The 15,606-nt window shown below is 49.1% G+C and overlaps 3 protein-coding genes and 1 long non-coding RNA gene across 6 annotated transcripts; 1 reads left to right on the plus strand and 3 right to left on the minus strand.

The window, feature by feature from the left end:
• Positions 1 to 165: 165 nt before the first annotated feature.
• gnrhr1 (gonadotropin releasing hormone receptor 1) lies at positions 166 to 6,766 on the plus strand. 2 transcript variants are annotated; one of them, XM_086137196.1, is made up of 4 exons: positions 166 to 739; positions 1,542 to 2,080; positions 4,623 to 4,650; positions 4,970 to 6,766. In XM_086137196.1, the coding sequence occupies exons 2-4, from the start codon at positions 1,550 to 1,552 to the stop codon at positions 5,380 to 5,382; spliced, it is 972 nt and encodes a 323-aa protein (XP_085993322.1). In that variant the 5' UTR covers positions 166 to 739; positions 1,542 to 1,549; the 3' UTR covers positions 5,383 to 6,766. The 2 variants fall into 2 exon arrangements, with proteins under 2 accessions (XP_085993322.1, XP_085993321.1); XM_086137195.1 differs by having other exon boundaries at positions 171 to 739; positions 4,449 to 4,650.
• Positions 3,277 to 4,554, minus strand: LOC147190594 (uncharacterized). Its single transcript, XR_015103783.1, has 2 exons — positions 4,426 to 4,554; positions 3,277 to 4,182 (listed from the first exon to the last, which is right to left on the minus strand). It is a non-coding gene; the product is annotated as an uncharacterized LOC147190594 (long non-coding RNA).
• A 1,068-nt stretch (positions 6,767 to 7,834) lies between the features above and the next one.
• LOC147190595 (histone-lysine N-methyltransferase SETDB1-B-like) lies at positions 7,835 to 14,145 on the minus strand. Of its 2 annotated transcripts, none has more exons than XM_086137193.1 (8): positions 13,978 to 14,145; positions 12,622 to 12,708; positions 12,202 to 12,492; positions 11,732 to 11,899; positions 10,742 to 10,943; positions 9,766 to 9,839; positions 9,222 to 9,412; positions 7,835 to 9,138 (listed from the first exon to the last, which is right to left on the minus strand). In XM_086137193.1, the coding sequence occupies exons 1-8, from the start codon at positions 14,018 to 14,020 to the stop codon at positions 9,034 to 9,036; spliced, it is 1,161 nt and encodes a 386-aa protein (XP_085993319.1). In that variant the 5' UTR covers positions 14,021 to 14,145; the 3' UTR covers positions 7,835 to 9,033. The 2 variants fall into 2 exon arrangements, with proteins under 2 accessions (XP_085993319.1, XP_085993320.1); XM_086137194.1 differs by having other exon boundaries at positions 13,957 to 14,145.
• A 1,032-nt stretch (positions 14,146 to 15,177) lies between these two features.
• Positions 15,178 to 15,363, minus strand: LOC147190596 (cortexin domain-containing 1 protein). Its single transcript, XM_086137226.1, has one exon. The coding sequence runs from the start codon at positions 15,361 to 15,363 to the stop codon at positions 15,178 to 15,180; it is 186 nt and encodes a 61-aa protein (XP_085993352.1).
• Between the last annotated feature and the right edge of the window lie 243 nt (positions 15,364 to 15,606).

A 15,606-nucleotide genomic window follows, 5' to 3' on the forward strand; every position in this document is an offset into this window, starting at 1 on the left:
CAAAGTCCTTCAAGTTTTTGCCTTTAGCTTCGACCCACAAAAGCTTACGCAAATCGATGTTACCACGCATTGTAATTGATATCGCCATGACGTTTGCGAAGAAAAATGTCCACCTGTTATTAAACCTCATCCAGCCACCCATTTTCTAATCCCTTTCTCCACAGGAGGGTGACGGAGCCGATCCCAGGTTCGATTGGCTGGTGACCGGTTCGGGGTGTGCCCAATGACGGCCGGGATAGGCTCCGGCACGCCCGCGACCCTCGCGCGGCAAAGCGGATGAAAAAAATAGACGGATGGATGGATGGATGCATGACCGGCGACGTGATTTTGGACGAGGTCCCTATTTTCCAAGAACGGCCGTTGTATTCCTGGAAATTTCCCAGGGCATGTTCCCTGTGTCGCACGCTCAGACTGCAGCAGTTGCCACGTCACGCAGCCCACTTCTCCAATCGGAAGAGATCCGAGCTCCTCTTTCGCGCTGGCTGATCTCGCCTGGAAGGGGCAGAACGCGTGCCTGAAGGCGGGCTGAATGACCGGTTCTAGCAAAGAGGAGAAAAAAAACAACGACCTGGGGGGGGGGGGGGGGCGAGCAACGATTTGCGAGGTGGTTCTTCGAAACCGCGAGGCGAGTAGAGAGCAAGTGATGCTTCAGCACGTCGGACAGCTCCTGCCGGCAACACGATTGCCGCCGCTTTTGACTTGAGCTCGCCGCCAGTCAATTTGCCGCAGATTGTTGCAGGTGAGAATATTGCCGACTGTTTAATGACGACGTTCGGTGGGATGAGGGGCGCGCGCGTTGAACTGCGTGGTCTCCTCCTAAGCGGACTCGGGTGGAGAAGGCGCGTGCCCTTTCTGCTGCCGGTCCCGGTTTTGCTTCAGGGCACCACAAAACGTGCCCGTGCGCTTGCTTGAGGGGCACTTCTTGACGTCTGCGTTTCCAGGTTAGATGCGCTCCACGCTGAGAGGGCCGGGGGTTCTTTGGCGCATGAGGAATTCTTGCAGTTCACCGGGGGAGGGCGCTCATGCACCGCAGTTAGTAGCGAGCAACCGAAACCCATTGACGCCACGTGACAAATTCGACACCCGTTTGTCATTGAGGCACGGGGGGAGGTCTTTTCAGGCAGCTTGCAAGAATTTGCTTCCTCAAGATGGACCTTGTTGACCGCATTGTTTATGCCTGAGTAGCGTGAGAAGAACGTGTCTCTTTCATACCGTACGTTGCTATCTATGTATCTATCGAGTGAGCGATCATTCTGTCTATCCAGGGCTCCGCAGTTGTTGCGGGGTCCCTCAAGGCTCGATCCTGGGCCCCCTTTTATTATTGTCGCATTTTGGGAAGTTTTGGGAAGTGGCTCAATCCAAATCTGTCCATTTGTGCACATCCTGACAAACGAAGCACCAATAAAGAGGCCGTCCGATTCGTGGACTTCATGTCCCGAACACCAATTGTTGTGCCGTCTTCGTGAAGGCGAGATTGCGCGTTCAAACCCGACAGGGGTGGTTCCTTGTAATGGGCGTGGTTTTCTGTGTTCCGAATGCAGGCGGCAGGATGCCAGGGAACCTGTCGCTGCGGCTCTCCACCCCCGCCGGTCCTCTGTTCAAGGGCTCCGCCCCGCCGGCGGCGCCGAACGCCACCTCGCCCGAGTGGGAGGCGCCGACCTTCACCGTGGCCGCCCGCTGCCGCGTGGCCGCCACCCTGGCGCTCTTTGTTTTTGCCGCTCTCAGCAACCTGTCGGTGTTGATCAGCGTGCGCTGGGGCCGAGGTTATCGGCTGGCGGCGCACCTGCGTCCCCTCATCGCCAGCTTGGCCTCAGCCGATTTGCTGATGACGTTCGTGGTGATGCCGCTGGACGCCGTTTGGAATATGACGGTGCAGTGGTACGCGGGTGACGTCCTGTGCAAGCTGCTGTGCTTCCTCAAGCTGTTCGCCATGCACTCGGCAGCCTTCATCCTGGTTGTGGTGAGCCTGGACCGCTACCGTGCCATCCTTCATCCTCTGGATTCTCTGGACGCCGGCCTGAGGAACAAACGCATGCTGCTGGTCGCCTGGATGCTCAGCTTGTTGCTGGCGTCGCCGCAGGTACGGTATCGCCTGAGCTTTCTTTTGCGATTTGGACAGGTCGACTTGGGTGGATTCGGCAAGAGCACGCAGCGTGCTCACCCGCCGAAAAAAAGCCAACCTGGAATGGCTCGGCGCGCCGAGGTGTAGCGAGCATTCATTACATTTCAAATTCCATATGCAGCGGTCGCTAAAAAGCAAAGCGCGGAGAGTCTTTGCGCCGAAATGCATGGATGGGGGCAGTGAATGGTGCCATCCATCTCACAAAATAGCCACACAATCGCCATCTTTTGCCTGACTGACTATCGCTGCATGCTTTTGTGGTTCATTGAAAAAAAGGAGGAAGAATTTCGCATGAATAGCTTTTGCTTGCAACTGGAATGAAAAACTGTCGGTACTTAACAAGTGGAGCTGATGAGGACCGGTCCCATTCTGATTCGGACCGACGGAGCTGGACAAGAGCTGGGATGGAGATTTCCTCGTGGGGCCCGGTTCCCCATCTCATGTTGCGTGATGGCGGAGAAGCAGGTTGGCCTGCGCAAAAGATCACGAGGTCACAAAAAGGCGGGGGGAAACTCAATCCCCAAAACGCCAGCAACCAACACTCACAAACAAACAAAAGCCCACGGCGGAAGCACAAACAAGGTGACAGGGGGGGGGCAACCATCCCACCCCGAGTGGTCGGCGTGGCGGTCCTTTTGAACTCATGCCATGATGACCAACAGGTGCGAGGCTGGAGAAGAAGACCAAAACCCCCGGCTCTCTCTCCCTGCACCCTTTTCAGCCCGTGAAAGGGACTGCGACGTCGTCCTCGCTAACAGTGCTGCCATTGCAGGGGGGGGGGATTTTCCCATCTGCAACCCCCCCCCCCCCAATCTATAGACTTTCTCCAAGGTCAGGGGATGTCGTAAATACATATCAAGCGTGGGTCACGTGAAGCCCTTGGAGACGAAGCAACCTGGAATGTCATTCACTCTCAATTGCCATTTCAAAGAATGAATTCCAAATTCAAGCGCCATGCGAAGGTTTGCCGGTGCCTTTTTTCAGGGTAATACGCACTCGGGTTTGCACGCGTGCACACGGCCGATGCAGGCTCGGCGTCAACGTCTCAAAGGATGACATCTCGCAACCCCGCAAAGGTTGGAGCTCAGACGCTCTGCCTCTGCAGCCCGGTGACGCAGGCCAGGCTAAAAATAGTGGCGGTGATCAATCATCGATAAGATAAGATATCCTTTATTTGTCCCACACTGGGGAAATTTACAGCCTCCAGCAGCAAGAATGTAGGCAGAAAGAAGAAGAAAAAACAAACACCATTCAATTATGTGCAATATAAATACAAAATGGATAAATCGCAGTGCTATTCACAGTTGTTTTCCACATCATTTAATTATTATTCATATTATTGTTGCTATTTTTTATTCAGCAGCCCGACAGCAGTTGGTAGGAACGAGCGTCGGTATGTCTCCTTCTTGCAGCGCGGGTGTAACAGTCTCTGGCTGAAGGAGCTACCTAGTGCTGTCAGGACGGGCTGGAGAGGGTGGGAGGGACTGTCCATCATAGCTTTTAGCTTAGTTAGCATCCTTCTGTTGCCCACCTCCTCCAGAGAGTCAAGGGAGCAGCCCAGGATAAGGGAGAAGGGCTGACGGGGAGCTGCTTGCGTTTGGCTTTCGGCGTCGACGGCCTCCGTCGCAAACTCCGGCGGGCTGGCCAGTGGCGCCGACGTCCGCGATGAAGCAGATATGAAGGGGCGAGGCGTTTTGCTCCCGGGTAGAAAAGGGGGAGGAGCCGGCCCCGTTTGTGCGTGTCTGCGCTTTGGGGCTTGGAGGTGGAGGAAAAATCAGGACAAAAAAAAAAAAAGGGTCAACTCAGAGACGATGAGCGCGTTCATGCAAGAGATGCCGTTGGGGGGCGGCGCCCACACCCGGTGCGACGCGCCACATCCGTGCACGCCGACGGTTCCGATCCGCAAAGTCATTTCTCGTCGTTTTCTGCTCGGGCTTTGTTCTGATTGAGCACACGCTCCCAAAAAGGCCTTTTGTTTGGATATTTCAGTCGGTCGCTCCGCTCCGGCTGGCCGGCGTTGACCCACGGGCGGGGCTCCGACAGGCCCGCGGCGTACGACCCTGCCAACAAGTGGACTTTGATTCTTCACGGTTGCTTCGAGCCTGTACGACACGCAGGACGACCGCCGTGGTGCCAAAACGGCGCACGAAAGGCAGTCGGTGCCCCCGAGCGGCCCAAAGAACTGTTGCTTTCAAAGCTCTTTGGCGTTTGCCGCCGATCAACAAATGTCCCGCCATTTGTTGACGTGCAAACGAAGCACGGCGACGAACCCGCGTTGACCTGTGAGCGCATGCGTGCTTCACCTTTTCACTCTCCTCATTCTCAGCTTTTCATCTTTCGGGCCATTAAGGCCGAGGGGGCCGACTTCACTCAGTGCGCCAGCCACGGGAGTTTCCGGCACCGCTGGCAGGAGACGGCGTACAACATGTTTCACTTTGTGACGCTCTATGTCTTCCCTCTGCTTGTCATGACCTTCTGCTACGGCCGCATCCTCGCCAAGATCACTGGGCAGATGCGCAAGAGCAAAGGTGCGTGAACGCCGCCGCACTCGGCAGAAAGCGGACCGATGCGGACGTGAACGACCGCAGGAGCCGCTTCGAAATGCGTCCGTCGGGCGGGTGGCGTCGCGATTGCGTGCGGTCGGCGGGGGTGAAAACCGCTCCGGGACGCACCCCCGCACGAAAGAAACGAAGCGGTCCCCCAAATCGGGGCTCAGGTCTTGACCAATCGCAGGAAAGCTGCGATTGGTTGTTGGCGGAGGCTGCTCTGACCCCCCCCCCCCCCCGCCCCACTGGCAAGCGGGCTTCCAATGGCGCTTCTCTGAACTGAGCCGTTTGGTGTCTTTAGATGGCGAGCGATGCCTGCGACGCAGCGGCAAAGACCGGATTCCCAGAGCCCGCATGAAGACCCTCAAGATGAGCATCGTCATCGTCAGTTCCTTCGTCATCTGCTGGACCCCGTACTACCTTCTGGGGATCTGGTACTGGTTCCAACCCACCATGATCCGGCACACTCCCGAGTACGTGCACCACGTCCTGTTCGTCTTCGGCAACCTGAATACATGCTGCGACCCCGTCATCTACGGCTTCTACACCACGTCCTTCCGGGCCGACCTGGCCGACGCGATGGCGTGCTGCCGCGACAGACGAGCCGGCGAGGACTCGCCGCGCTCCGCCGACGGCCTGGCGGCCCGAAACGCCGCGGCGGCCGGGGAGATGGAGTCGGACCTGAGCTCCAATCCGCACAGCGGGAACCTGTGAGAGACAAGAGGGGCTTTTTGGTTTAGCTTTTCTTTTCTTTGCGGTTGCTGGCTCTGGGTTCAAGACCTGCGCTCACGGTCGGCGCTCGGAGAACATCTCGGAGACGCCGGAAGCGTTCCAAATGTCTTGCGTGTCACTTGCCGTCTGAATACTTTTTTGCCTGATGCAATTCAACGTCACCTCACCCGTCACGCGGACTGCAGATGGAAACGTGCGCCAATCTGGTAACCGTGTTCGGCCAGCTAATCGGAGAAGAGGGTGAGCCGAGTAGAAATGGCGCCGAACGACACCCAAGTTACCAGCCGGACGATTGGAACGATAGCTCAACGATCAAAACAAATGAATCGGACGGACGGGGGCTCAACGACGTCCAAGCTACTTGGGCTCGAGATGAAGTGCTGCATTTGAAAAAGTCTGCGATTGGGGCATCGATAAACCCCTTCTTTCTTTTCTAACCTGCCACAGCGACTGCAGATGGAAATTCAGCAGACGTCTTCAAACTGGTAGCGCTGTTAGGCAAGCGACCTGGAAAAGGTAGGAAGCAAAGCAACAAGCCATTCGACATGAAACGTGGCCAAACGACGCTATAGCTCAGAAAACGAAACACGAAATCCAGTAGCGACCGACCAGAAAGGAAGTCGACATAGAAAGCCAATCAACAATCCGGTAAATCTCTTACACCGTCGATCCACATTTGTAATTTATAAGTTCAGGCCTAACATTACCGGGAAGCCTTTTTTTTTCTGAGAAGGACACCGACAAAATCAGTCGGCACGCGGCGTGGCGTGACACGCCGACTGACGTCTGAACCACTCCAAGTGCTGGAGGTCGGAACCGCGAGTCACCGCGCAGCAGCGGAAAGACGAAAGACGAGTCGAAAAGTCGCCTCGGTGTTCGAGGCCGTCGAAAAAGTGCTTCATTTGCATGACGTCCTCGGATGCTTTCGCTTGAGTTTGCGATGCAGCTGCGGGGTACACAAAGTCATCCACTTCTGGCACAGAAATGGTGGAAAAGCTTCATTTTGCAAACCGTCGTCGGGGTCTTACACCCGCGACATCAAGCACACTTTTCTGACTAAAACATGAATCTCACTCGATATTATCTCGGAATGAGTGTGGCTTTTTTTTCTCCTGCCAAAATATAGACAACGGAGTATTTCTAGCATGCTTTCCATAACCTCGTATGGCTGTGAGAAAACAAAACTGAACGTGATGTGTGATGCGCAAAGTGATACTCGTTAGTCACTAGTCAGTGTTAAACTGGACGAACTCGTGGGTTGTACTTGATTATTCGATGTATTGAAAAATAGTAACTTTTCTGTCACCGAACTTCTGGTCATGGTGTTAAATCCTGCATTGACCCTTCGAATAAATAAATAACACGACTCTGTTCTCATTGGTATGTCATGAAAGTAAATTGTAGAGGAGGGGGAGCTGTCAATTTGCTTTTGGGCCTCCTTGGACACAGGTTCTTTTATCTCTCGATAAGGTGGAAGAAGACCCAACACCACGTCGTCTTTTCTTCAGTTTATCACAACGCAACACCAATCGATTCGGGCTCCTGTGAGTCTCAGATTTCATCAGGAAGCCCCGACAAAATACAGTCACACGTTTATATAGGCACAGTATGTTAATAATGGGCGGGTAGTCCTTCCCCTTATGTAAAAATCTGAAACAAAGAAAGGTCAATGCAGTTCGATCTTGGCATTTTGACAAAGTACAGACCACATCTGCTCTGCAAAAATTATGAGATTGGAGTTCCTTTCTCAGGGAACTTGACAGCCCCGAGGGGCTCAGCAGGGATGGGAGACCAGAAGAAGACACTTGGGGGGCTGTTAATCACTCAAGGGAAAATAGGATCTAAACTTCACACTACATTCTTTGTTTTAAGTACTTCAGCATTTGTTCAGGACAGAGACTAGTATCAATAGTTCTCATAGCAAGGTGAAATTCCTCAACAATGTTCTACTACTACTTCTGGAGGAATAATTCCTTAACACTTAGCCACAGCGAATTAAAGCAACACGAGCATCATCCAACAATTGCGTGTCAAATCAAACAATAGCCACCCATATTCCGAGGATCATCGACTGAAGTGACCGTAAAATGGCGGCGCCAATGCTCGGAGGACGTTTGTGCGGCCTCTTCGCCCGAGTATGGCACGTTTGACGCCAAGTCCTTGGGTGACGAGCAGCGAGGTCGTCAGAGTGAACCCTGGCGGCCTCGGCCGCTTCCCCGGACTGGGCTCAGATTTCCGAACTCCGCGGCAGCCGCCGTCGATGGATGACGGGGTCTTCGCCGTCTTCTTCGTTCCTCATTGAAAGCGCTGCTGCCGCCCAGTGGTAGAAAGCGCACATAACATGTCTCCGGCGAGCCCAAATCAAGATCACCTACCCATATCGCTGCTTCGACGTTCGTTTTCCCCGAAAAAGACGCCATTTACAACACTAACATGACTTTTATCATTTTATTAAGATACCGTAAATGCCGCGGCATACACGAAACTAGTGATAGCATTGATAAGAAAGGGTCAACAACTGCGTACAAGTCAAATTGAAGCCGTTTTTGTACAATTTCCAAAACGTAGCAACTGAAAACATGATAAAATACTTCAAATGCAGTACAACCTTGGCTTACAAATGTAATCCGTTCACTGTTTGCGCAATATTTCCCATTGAGATCAATGGAAACGAGATATAACTGTTCTAGCCCCAGAACCAACTTAACCCGGTTCAAAATAAATACTGTACAATAGAGAACTAAATGTAAGCACAACTCTAAAGAAATAATGCGGTGTGTTGGCGAGCAAATCACTTCCGCAATGTGCTTTTTCGCTTGCCGTTCATGTTGGCCGCTTGCAGTTTTCAGTGAGATGAACATGGGTGTCAAACTCGAGGCCCAGGAGCTTGATCTCATTTTGTGCGGCCCGCAAAAACAAAACAACGTGCGTCTAATTCATGCTTCTTGCTAAAATAGCAAGATTGCAAATTCTGGTCCCTTTGAGAAACATCGATATCTTCCACATCTTGCAATTGATGAATGTTAATATGGCACAAGCAGAACACCTCTGCAGCAATGCCAAGACGATTTGTGAACCCATGAAAAAATAAAATAAAATAAACGAACAGAGGTCATTTTTCTTTAAAAACGTTCGTAAAACTGAAATGTTGCAAGAAGGGCCATTTGTAAACCAAGGTTGCTCCGTCTCACATTTGATCAATGCAAATGAACAAGCCTATTTTTCTTTCTGATCGACAAGAGAGCATTCGTCTTGATCTCCGCCCGAACTCGCAAGGTTCAAGGAAAACAACCAAACACTTCTGAAGATGTACTAACCTCTCTTGTTATCGCCTCAAAACGAATGCAAGTCGTTGATGTCTAAAACACAGCTGCTCATGAATAACCAACCATATACTGTACACAAGTGACACTTGTCAGGGAAAAATGAAAACACCGAAAAGTGTTGTTTTTAATGGTTGTTTAAATTGGAATCATAGCAATCCAGCCGAGAAATGTGTATAATTCACGGGCGGGAAATCCAACTCAAGTATCCAATTATGCCCCCCCTCCAAAAAAACAAAACAAAAAAAAAACGTTTTCCAGAAAAATTTGAAGTCTTGTTACAATGACGGACTTGTCAAAGGAGCCCACATTACTGTTCACCTGCCTCAGCTTCTCTTCTCCTCAGTTCCAAGAACCTCGGCATATGCGACAGCCGAATGGAGCCACGGTGAATCCACTCTTTGTGCTGATTACACTGAAGGCATGACAACAGGAGCGCCGTGTCATCCAAGCCCGTCGGGCAAAGGAGAAGAGGAGAGTCAAAAAGACGGCACCAACCTCAGAAGCCACCATGATCAAGCTGGAGTCCACCATCTCCACCTTGCACCTAAACTGGACTCCGTTGAACTCCACCGAGGCGTTCTGACCGGGCTTGTACTGAGTCAAGTGAGGGTACGGCCAGTCCCTGATGTACTGCTTCATAAAACGCTTGTGAGTGTCGTCCTGAATGTCGTCCGTGGGGTCTGGCACTGAACGGGTGACAAAAGCGGCACAGGTATCAACACTCGGAAGCGTTCCGGTTCAACCCAAATGCGCATGTGTGTGCGTGTGTCTCTCTCTCTCTCTATATATATATATAAATAAAAGTACTGCGTTAGTATAAGTTAGTGATAGACTTGCAGGCAAATTGCGGTGCCGTAGCAACAAAGCCGAGGAGCCTCTGAACTATCGAAAGGTTGAGTGTGCGTAATAATCTCATCGTTTGTCGAATCGATACAATATATAATGATTTGAATGTGCTTATTTAACCCGATGCCATCCAAAACAATTTTCTACATGCTGTTGATCAAAAAAAAAGAAAGTGTGAACGTGTCCAACTTACATGGTCTGCACACCAGGTAAAATAAGGTTAAGCCAACATAGATGGGTCTGTGGTTGTCCAGGAACACCAAAAACCTAAAAATGGATTCAAAGCTTTAAGGGCTTGAAAATGTCATTTCTCAAGTCACAAATCACAAAAACAACCTGAGTGAAAAAAGCCTTCTTGATGAACGCTCGCACCTTATTTTTAAACGCAGACATCTACGACGTACCTCACGTCTTGATTCGATTCCTATTCAGAGCGATGACGACTCGACTTGCAGAAGAGTGTTTTGGAAATGTCTGAGGTGAAATGAGTGGAAGTGCCTTGACGCCCCCCCCCCCCCCCCCCCATGATGTATTTTATGTCTGCATTGCACTCATGAAAAGAGCCAGGAGGAGCGACGTGCACCCGCGGCCATACGGCAGGACGCGACTAAGTCTTTGACATGGTGAACTCGGCTGGAGTTAGGAGGAAGCTTCGGTTCGCACCGACTCAAGCAAACCGTTTCAAAAAATATGAACCGAGACGACAGTTTGGATTGGCAAAACTCAAGATAAATTCTCAAGAAAATGTCCTTTGCTTTCATTTCTGTCAGTCTCGTAAATGAGCTTTTGGGGTTTCTTTGCAATGGATTTATTTCGCCATGACTGTTCGGCCTTAGAGGAGGAGGAAGCTTGAATTGGGAATTGTTCTTTACTTTATTACACAATACTTAGCGGTCCTTTTTGATAATGCACACAAGAAATATTCAACCCAGCCCCCAGCCCCCCCCCCCCCCCCCACAACCCTCAGACTAAAACGAATCACTTTCGTATTAAAAGTAATGATGGACAAATGCGCCTCTAAAAGCGAATTAAAACGAAAGTCAACACAAAATAAAGAACTCCATAAAAAGCTATCCTGAAAAATCTACTGAAAGGTATGCGTCGATCCGGGGCAGTTTACAAGTGAGCAAGAAGAATGCACCGAGAACAAAAATGCATTTTGGGCACACCTGAGTCGGTTCTTCCTGCTGGGGAGCTCCGCCAAGATGCCGGCTCGGAACTGAGCGCTGTCATCCTGACAGGAGACCACCACACGAGCCCCGACGTACACCTGATCCAGCCTCGGGGTGACCTCAAAAGCAATGTGGTGCCCTGACACCAGGCTCCTCCCCTTTTCATCAAACATAATCTTGTACTTGAGTCGCCCGTCTTCTACAATGACAATGGATACAAAAAGAAAAGGGCACAATCAGTTCGGGCCCCGCGATGCGGGCGATCAAGAAAGAACTTGATTGGTCTTGGTCAGATCAAGTGAACTGGGCGACAACATCTCAAAGAGAAAACCATTCAAACAAACTTCAAAACTAAATATTTGAAGAAAAAAAAAAAAAAAAAACAAAGTCCGCAAAAGGTTACAAATCTCTTTCCGAGGCTTTAGACCACTGCAAATTTCCCCAGTGTGGGACAAATAATCTTATAAATCTTATCTTGAGGAGACAAGTGAATGTACTGTAAGTCAGGGCCGTGATCCACAAATGGGGGCAAGCTGGGAGCGGCGGTGAATTTTCCACGGGGTGCTCACACTACTCGAGATTTAGCCAGGAGGCAACGGCGAGCCACGCGGAAATGACATCCAAGGAAGGACACGCCTCACTCACTCAAGGTCAGTGTTCATGACTCAGCTAAGAGGGGGGCGAGAGGCTAAAAGTGAATCTACTAGAGCAGTGGTTCTTAACTCATTCACCCCCAAAGACATATTTATATGTCTTTTCAGACTTCACGCATTCAATCCTTCGGTTTTCTTTTTTCCCAAGACTGAAAGTCAATTTTTTTATCCGAATGAGTTTTAACCTTGTTCGAGCCGTAAACGAGCAGCTCACGGTCAAAAACCCGACACTTGTTAGACTGAGGACTTTTTTGTTTAGTTCGTTTTTTCTCACCTAGGCACAACCACGCATTAGATCATGACCTCCCAAGAGTGAGGGCGAAATTGTTCCCACCTTTCGTAACCACCTCCACAATTTGCCCCCGTTGCCACCTCAAGTTCTTCTTCCTGGCCAGTACCGTCGAGCCCACCGTGATTTCCTCCTCAGGCAGATCGGGCCGAATTTTTGTTGTTTCTTGAGGCACATAGGCAAACGCTGATGAATCGATGATGGGCGTGTGATCTGTGGAAATAGGGAGCAGCACAACGTGTGCGCGGGCGTCCATTTTCAACAAGTTGGAGGGTCTGGAGCCCATCAAGCACGAACGCCACCATCCTGTGGCAACCAATTAACCAAACAATCAGTGGAGCCCAACTTTTTTTCAATATAAATCTATTTGCAATTCCCATTGCCCCGTGGTTGCTAACCTGCAACCACGGGGTGGAACAGAAAATGGATCTTCTTGGTATTATTTCAAGGAAATGAAATAAGCCAAGCCACGCCGATGCCCCGAAGGTCAGTGGTGCTAGTATAGAAGCACTTACCAATATTGTTGACTTTATTTTTCTTCTTGGCTTGCGATCTTTTGGCCGATGGATGATCGGAACCACTGGATTCGTCATATTGCTCCCTATCGGAATCCGAACTGCTTTGAGATTCATCTTCGCTGTAAAACTGCGACGGCGTCGGCGGTCGAAGAGCACTGATCTTGTAATCGGGAAGCCTGACCAACGACACCTCCACTCTTTTCGATAATCCGTATTCCAAACGCGTCCTTTTGCACGGAAAGCCACTTGTGGAAGGACCAAAATCACATTGAGGTTCAGGGGGGTTTTCTACAAAAGAAAAAAACGTGAATATACAAGACAAGCACACTCAAAATGCCAGAATATATATCAAAGAATAAACACAAATGTCATTTTAGTTACGGGAAAAGCATTGTGACCCCCCCGGCGCCAACTTACCAAACTCAAACCTTCCCCTCTTTACACTGGTTTCTTCGGACTGTGACATTGTCACCTCCAGCTGATCATCCAGCTCCATCATCTCCCCTAAACAATACAGAATCGATGTTGTCAGTATAAAAAAGAATATTAGTAACTACTAGTCGGTGTAATTCAACCTTTTTGTTAATCAATCTCTTACTGATATGTGTACATTTTGACGTTTTTTTTTTTGACCCACTCCTCATGAGCAAATTGTTTTTCGACTGTCTCACATTTAAAAAGTGCCTTCTTCAGGCTATTTGGTTTCACAAATAGAATTTAGATCAGGGCTCACAAAAGGCCAATGTTGAGTGTTTTTAGGGAGCCACATTTTGCTCCAGAAGGCCTTTGCACCCCACAGACTCTGAATGCAAAAAATGCAAAAGGCAGCCCCAGGATAAATATGCCTGTTTTTCAGCAGTTACATTTTCAGTACATGGGTACAATGACTCATTTTTTCTCCAAAACCTTTGTGTGTGTTTCATCCAAACAGAAGAGTACCAACAATAATGTCCACATGTAATATCAGATATATTAACTTTATTGATAAAATAGAATTGTTTTTCATTCGATTCATAGGACATTTTTTCAGATTTTATATAATATATATACAGTGTATATATATATATATATATATATATATATACATACACTGCTCAAAAAAGGGAGACACTTGAACAACACAATGTAACGCCAAGTGTTATCGTTATTTTTATTTAGCAGCAGCTAAATAGTCTCTTTTTCGTGGTCTCGTATTTGTAGTTAATATTGTTTTGCAAATACATTACATAAATTGAAATCACCATGACAATTTATTTCTGTCATAAGAAAACCACTTTTACCAAACTATTGCGTTCGGTTTCATTTTTGTTGCCATTTGAATAACGCTTAACAGGCAGGGCGGGAACAAAATAGTCAAGTCAAGTCAACAGTATTTATAGAGCACTTTCAAACAGCCATCGCTGCATACAAAGTGCTGTACATGAAGCAATTTAACATGCGTGACGACTTCACGCACAGCACCTCCGAATTGAACTGAATGAAAAACTACTTTTGAAATCTCGAATGTGATTAAAATCACGCTCCTGCCTCAAAATATTCTCCACCTTCTTGTGTCCACATTTGAGCGGCACCGTTCAAATGCTAACGTGATCGGCTCTGAACGGAAAGTGACCACAGAAAGGATGCAACGCGACGTTCTGCTGAAATTCACATTTATTGTGACGGCTGCCGGAGTCAAAAGCTGAAATCCCCTCACGAGTCAAGTCTGGAACGATGCGTTAAGCAATGCGGTAGATGTAGTAACAAGCTTACCCGATTTAGCGAATTACTCGCCTTTAGAGTCTTTGGGATTACGATTTTGTAGCACAAAGAGCATGAAGAGCTCGTTAAAAATATGATCAAAACGTTCCCGCCTTGACAACCAGTTACTGTGCTAATATGAATGCAGGTAACGCGTCAGGGTTGCGTTAGCTGCGATGCTCCTTCGTCGTCGTCGTTGTCCCCTTCTTCTTCTTCGTTGTTCGTTTTCTTCTTCTTCCTATGAGTTTTGGGCGGTTGGCAAACAACGAAATGATGCGTTTCCGCTACCTGCTGGTTCGGAGCGTGTACTAGCACGGCTGGTACCGTCACCGCACGTCGAAAACAAATGCATGAATGAAGTAACATGAACAATAGTCTCTCTATCAGCGGTGTTTATCAGAGAGACTGAAATATTCTTTCACGAATCATTTTGTAGAATATTATAAATTCAAATACATCCAAAGGACTTTTGCAACTTGTGAGAAATTACAACGCCATCCAATTTGAGAACCGAATCAAATGTTCTGTTCGGTTTTGTTTAACACCGTGAGAGAGGTACTGTAGTCATTCAAAATCTGTCCAGTTGTCTCGAACTGTGTCACAAAGCAAGGTGGTGGTGGACCCCAAAAAGCAGGCAAGAGGGAGGGAGCGGGGCGAACTTGACGAGTTGTATTAAAACACAGAAAATAAATCCAGAACAAACAGTCATGAAAACACAAAGATTCCAAAGGAACAAAACCAAAACCATGGCTGTGGCAAAAAAAAAAAAAAAAACTCACGGGAACAAAAACATGACAGCAGCAAGCAACAAGCAAGCAACAAACATGACAGTAGCCAAGAGCAAACAATGACCCGACACTGAGTGTTCGGGCGGGAGTTCTTTCATACAACTCATAATTACTTAACGACCAACGGGTGTGCAGCTGCAGGGGGAGCCCTACAGTGCCACCTGTTGGTCCCAAACCAAATCATGACAAACTGTACTGCATCGCGCCTGGGCTGGGATATCCTTTATTGTTGAAAAAAAAATCAACATCCGCTTCGACGCACGACAAAGTATTCATCATGAGACATGACATCAAAAAATAGAAACGCCGTGGCCTTCGAGTATGGTGTAAGGCGCTCGAATGAATGAATCAAGCACCGCGTATTCCATTCAAACATTAAAATACATCGCACATTGGGGATTGTGTTTCGGTAGTTCATTTAACGTCTCGCCCAGAAGCGAATTGTTCAGGTAATCTGCTCCTCCTGGTAGGTGGAGGTGGAGATGGAACCGTAAGGGTCGACCACCGTCTGGGCGCAGCGCACCACCGTCACCAGTAGGAAGAAGCACAGGAGGGAGAGGAAGAAGAGCGCAAAACCCAGATCCACATCCACCTCGAACGGGAGCGCGGGATGTTTCACCCCGTGGTCCATGGCGCTCCCGGTGTCGGCTCAAACGTTTGCTCAGGAGACGTCGATGACCTCCGTGCGACAAGAGACAAAGAGGAAGAACGGTCGCGAGCGTTTGTTTATGTTTATGAGGTCCGATAAAAGGAAGAAAGACGCAGGCCGAGAGATATCGAACTCACCACGTGTCCCGGCGTGTGTCCAAACTTTTGAAAAGCTTCACGTGCCGGCGTCGGTCTCTCGGCCGCTTCCTCGTCACGTCACTTGCGC

Source organism: Hippocampus guttulatus, chromosome 18 (genome assembly GCF_054856545.1).
Source record: "Hippocampus guttulatus isolate MCC_2025c chromosome 18, RoL_Hgut_1.0, whole genome shotgun sequence".
NCBI classification, from domain to species: Eukaryota; Metazoa; Chordata; class Actinopteri; order Syngnathiformes; family Syngnathidae; genus Hippocampus; species Hippocampus guttulatus.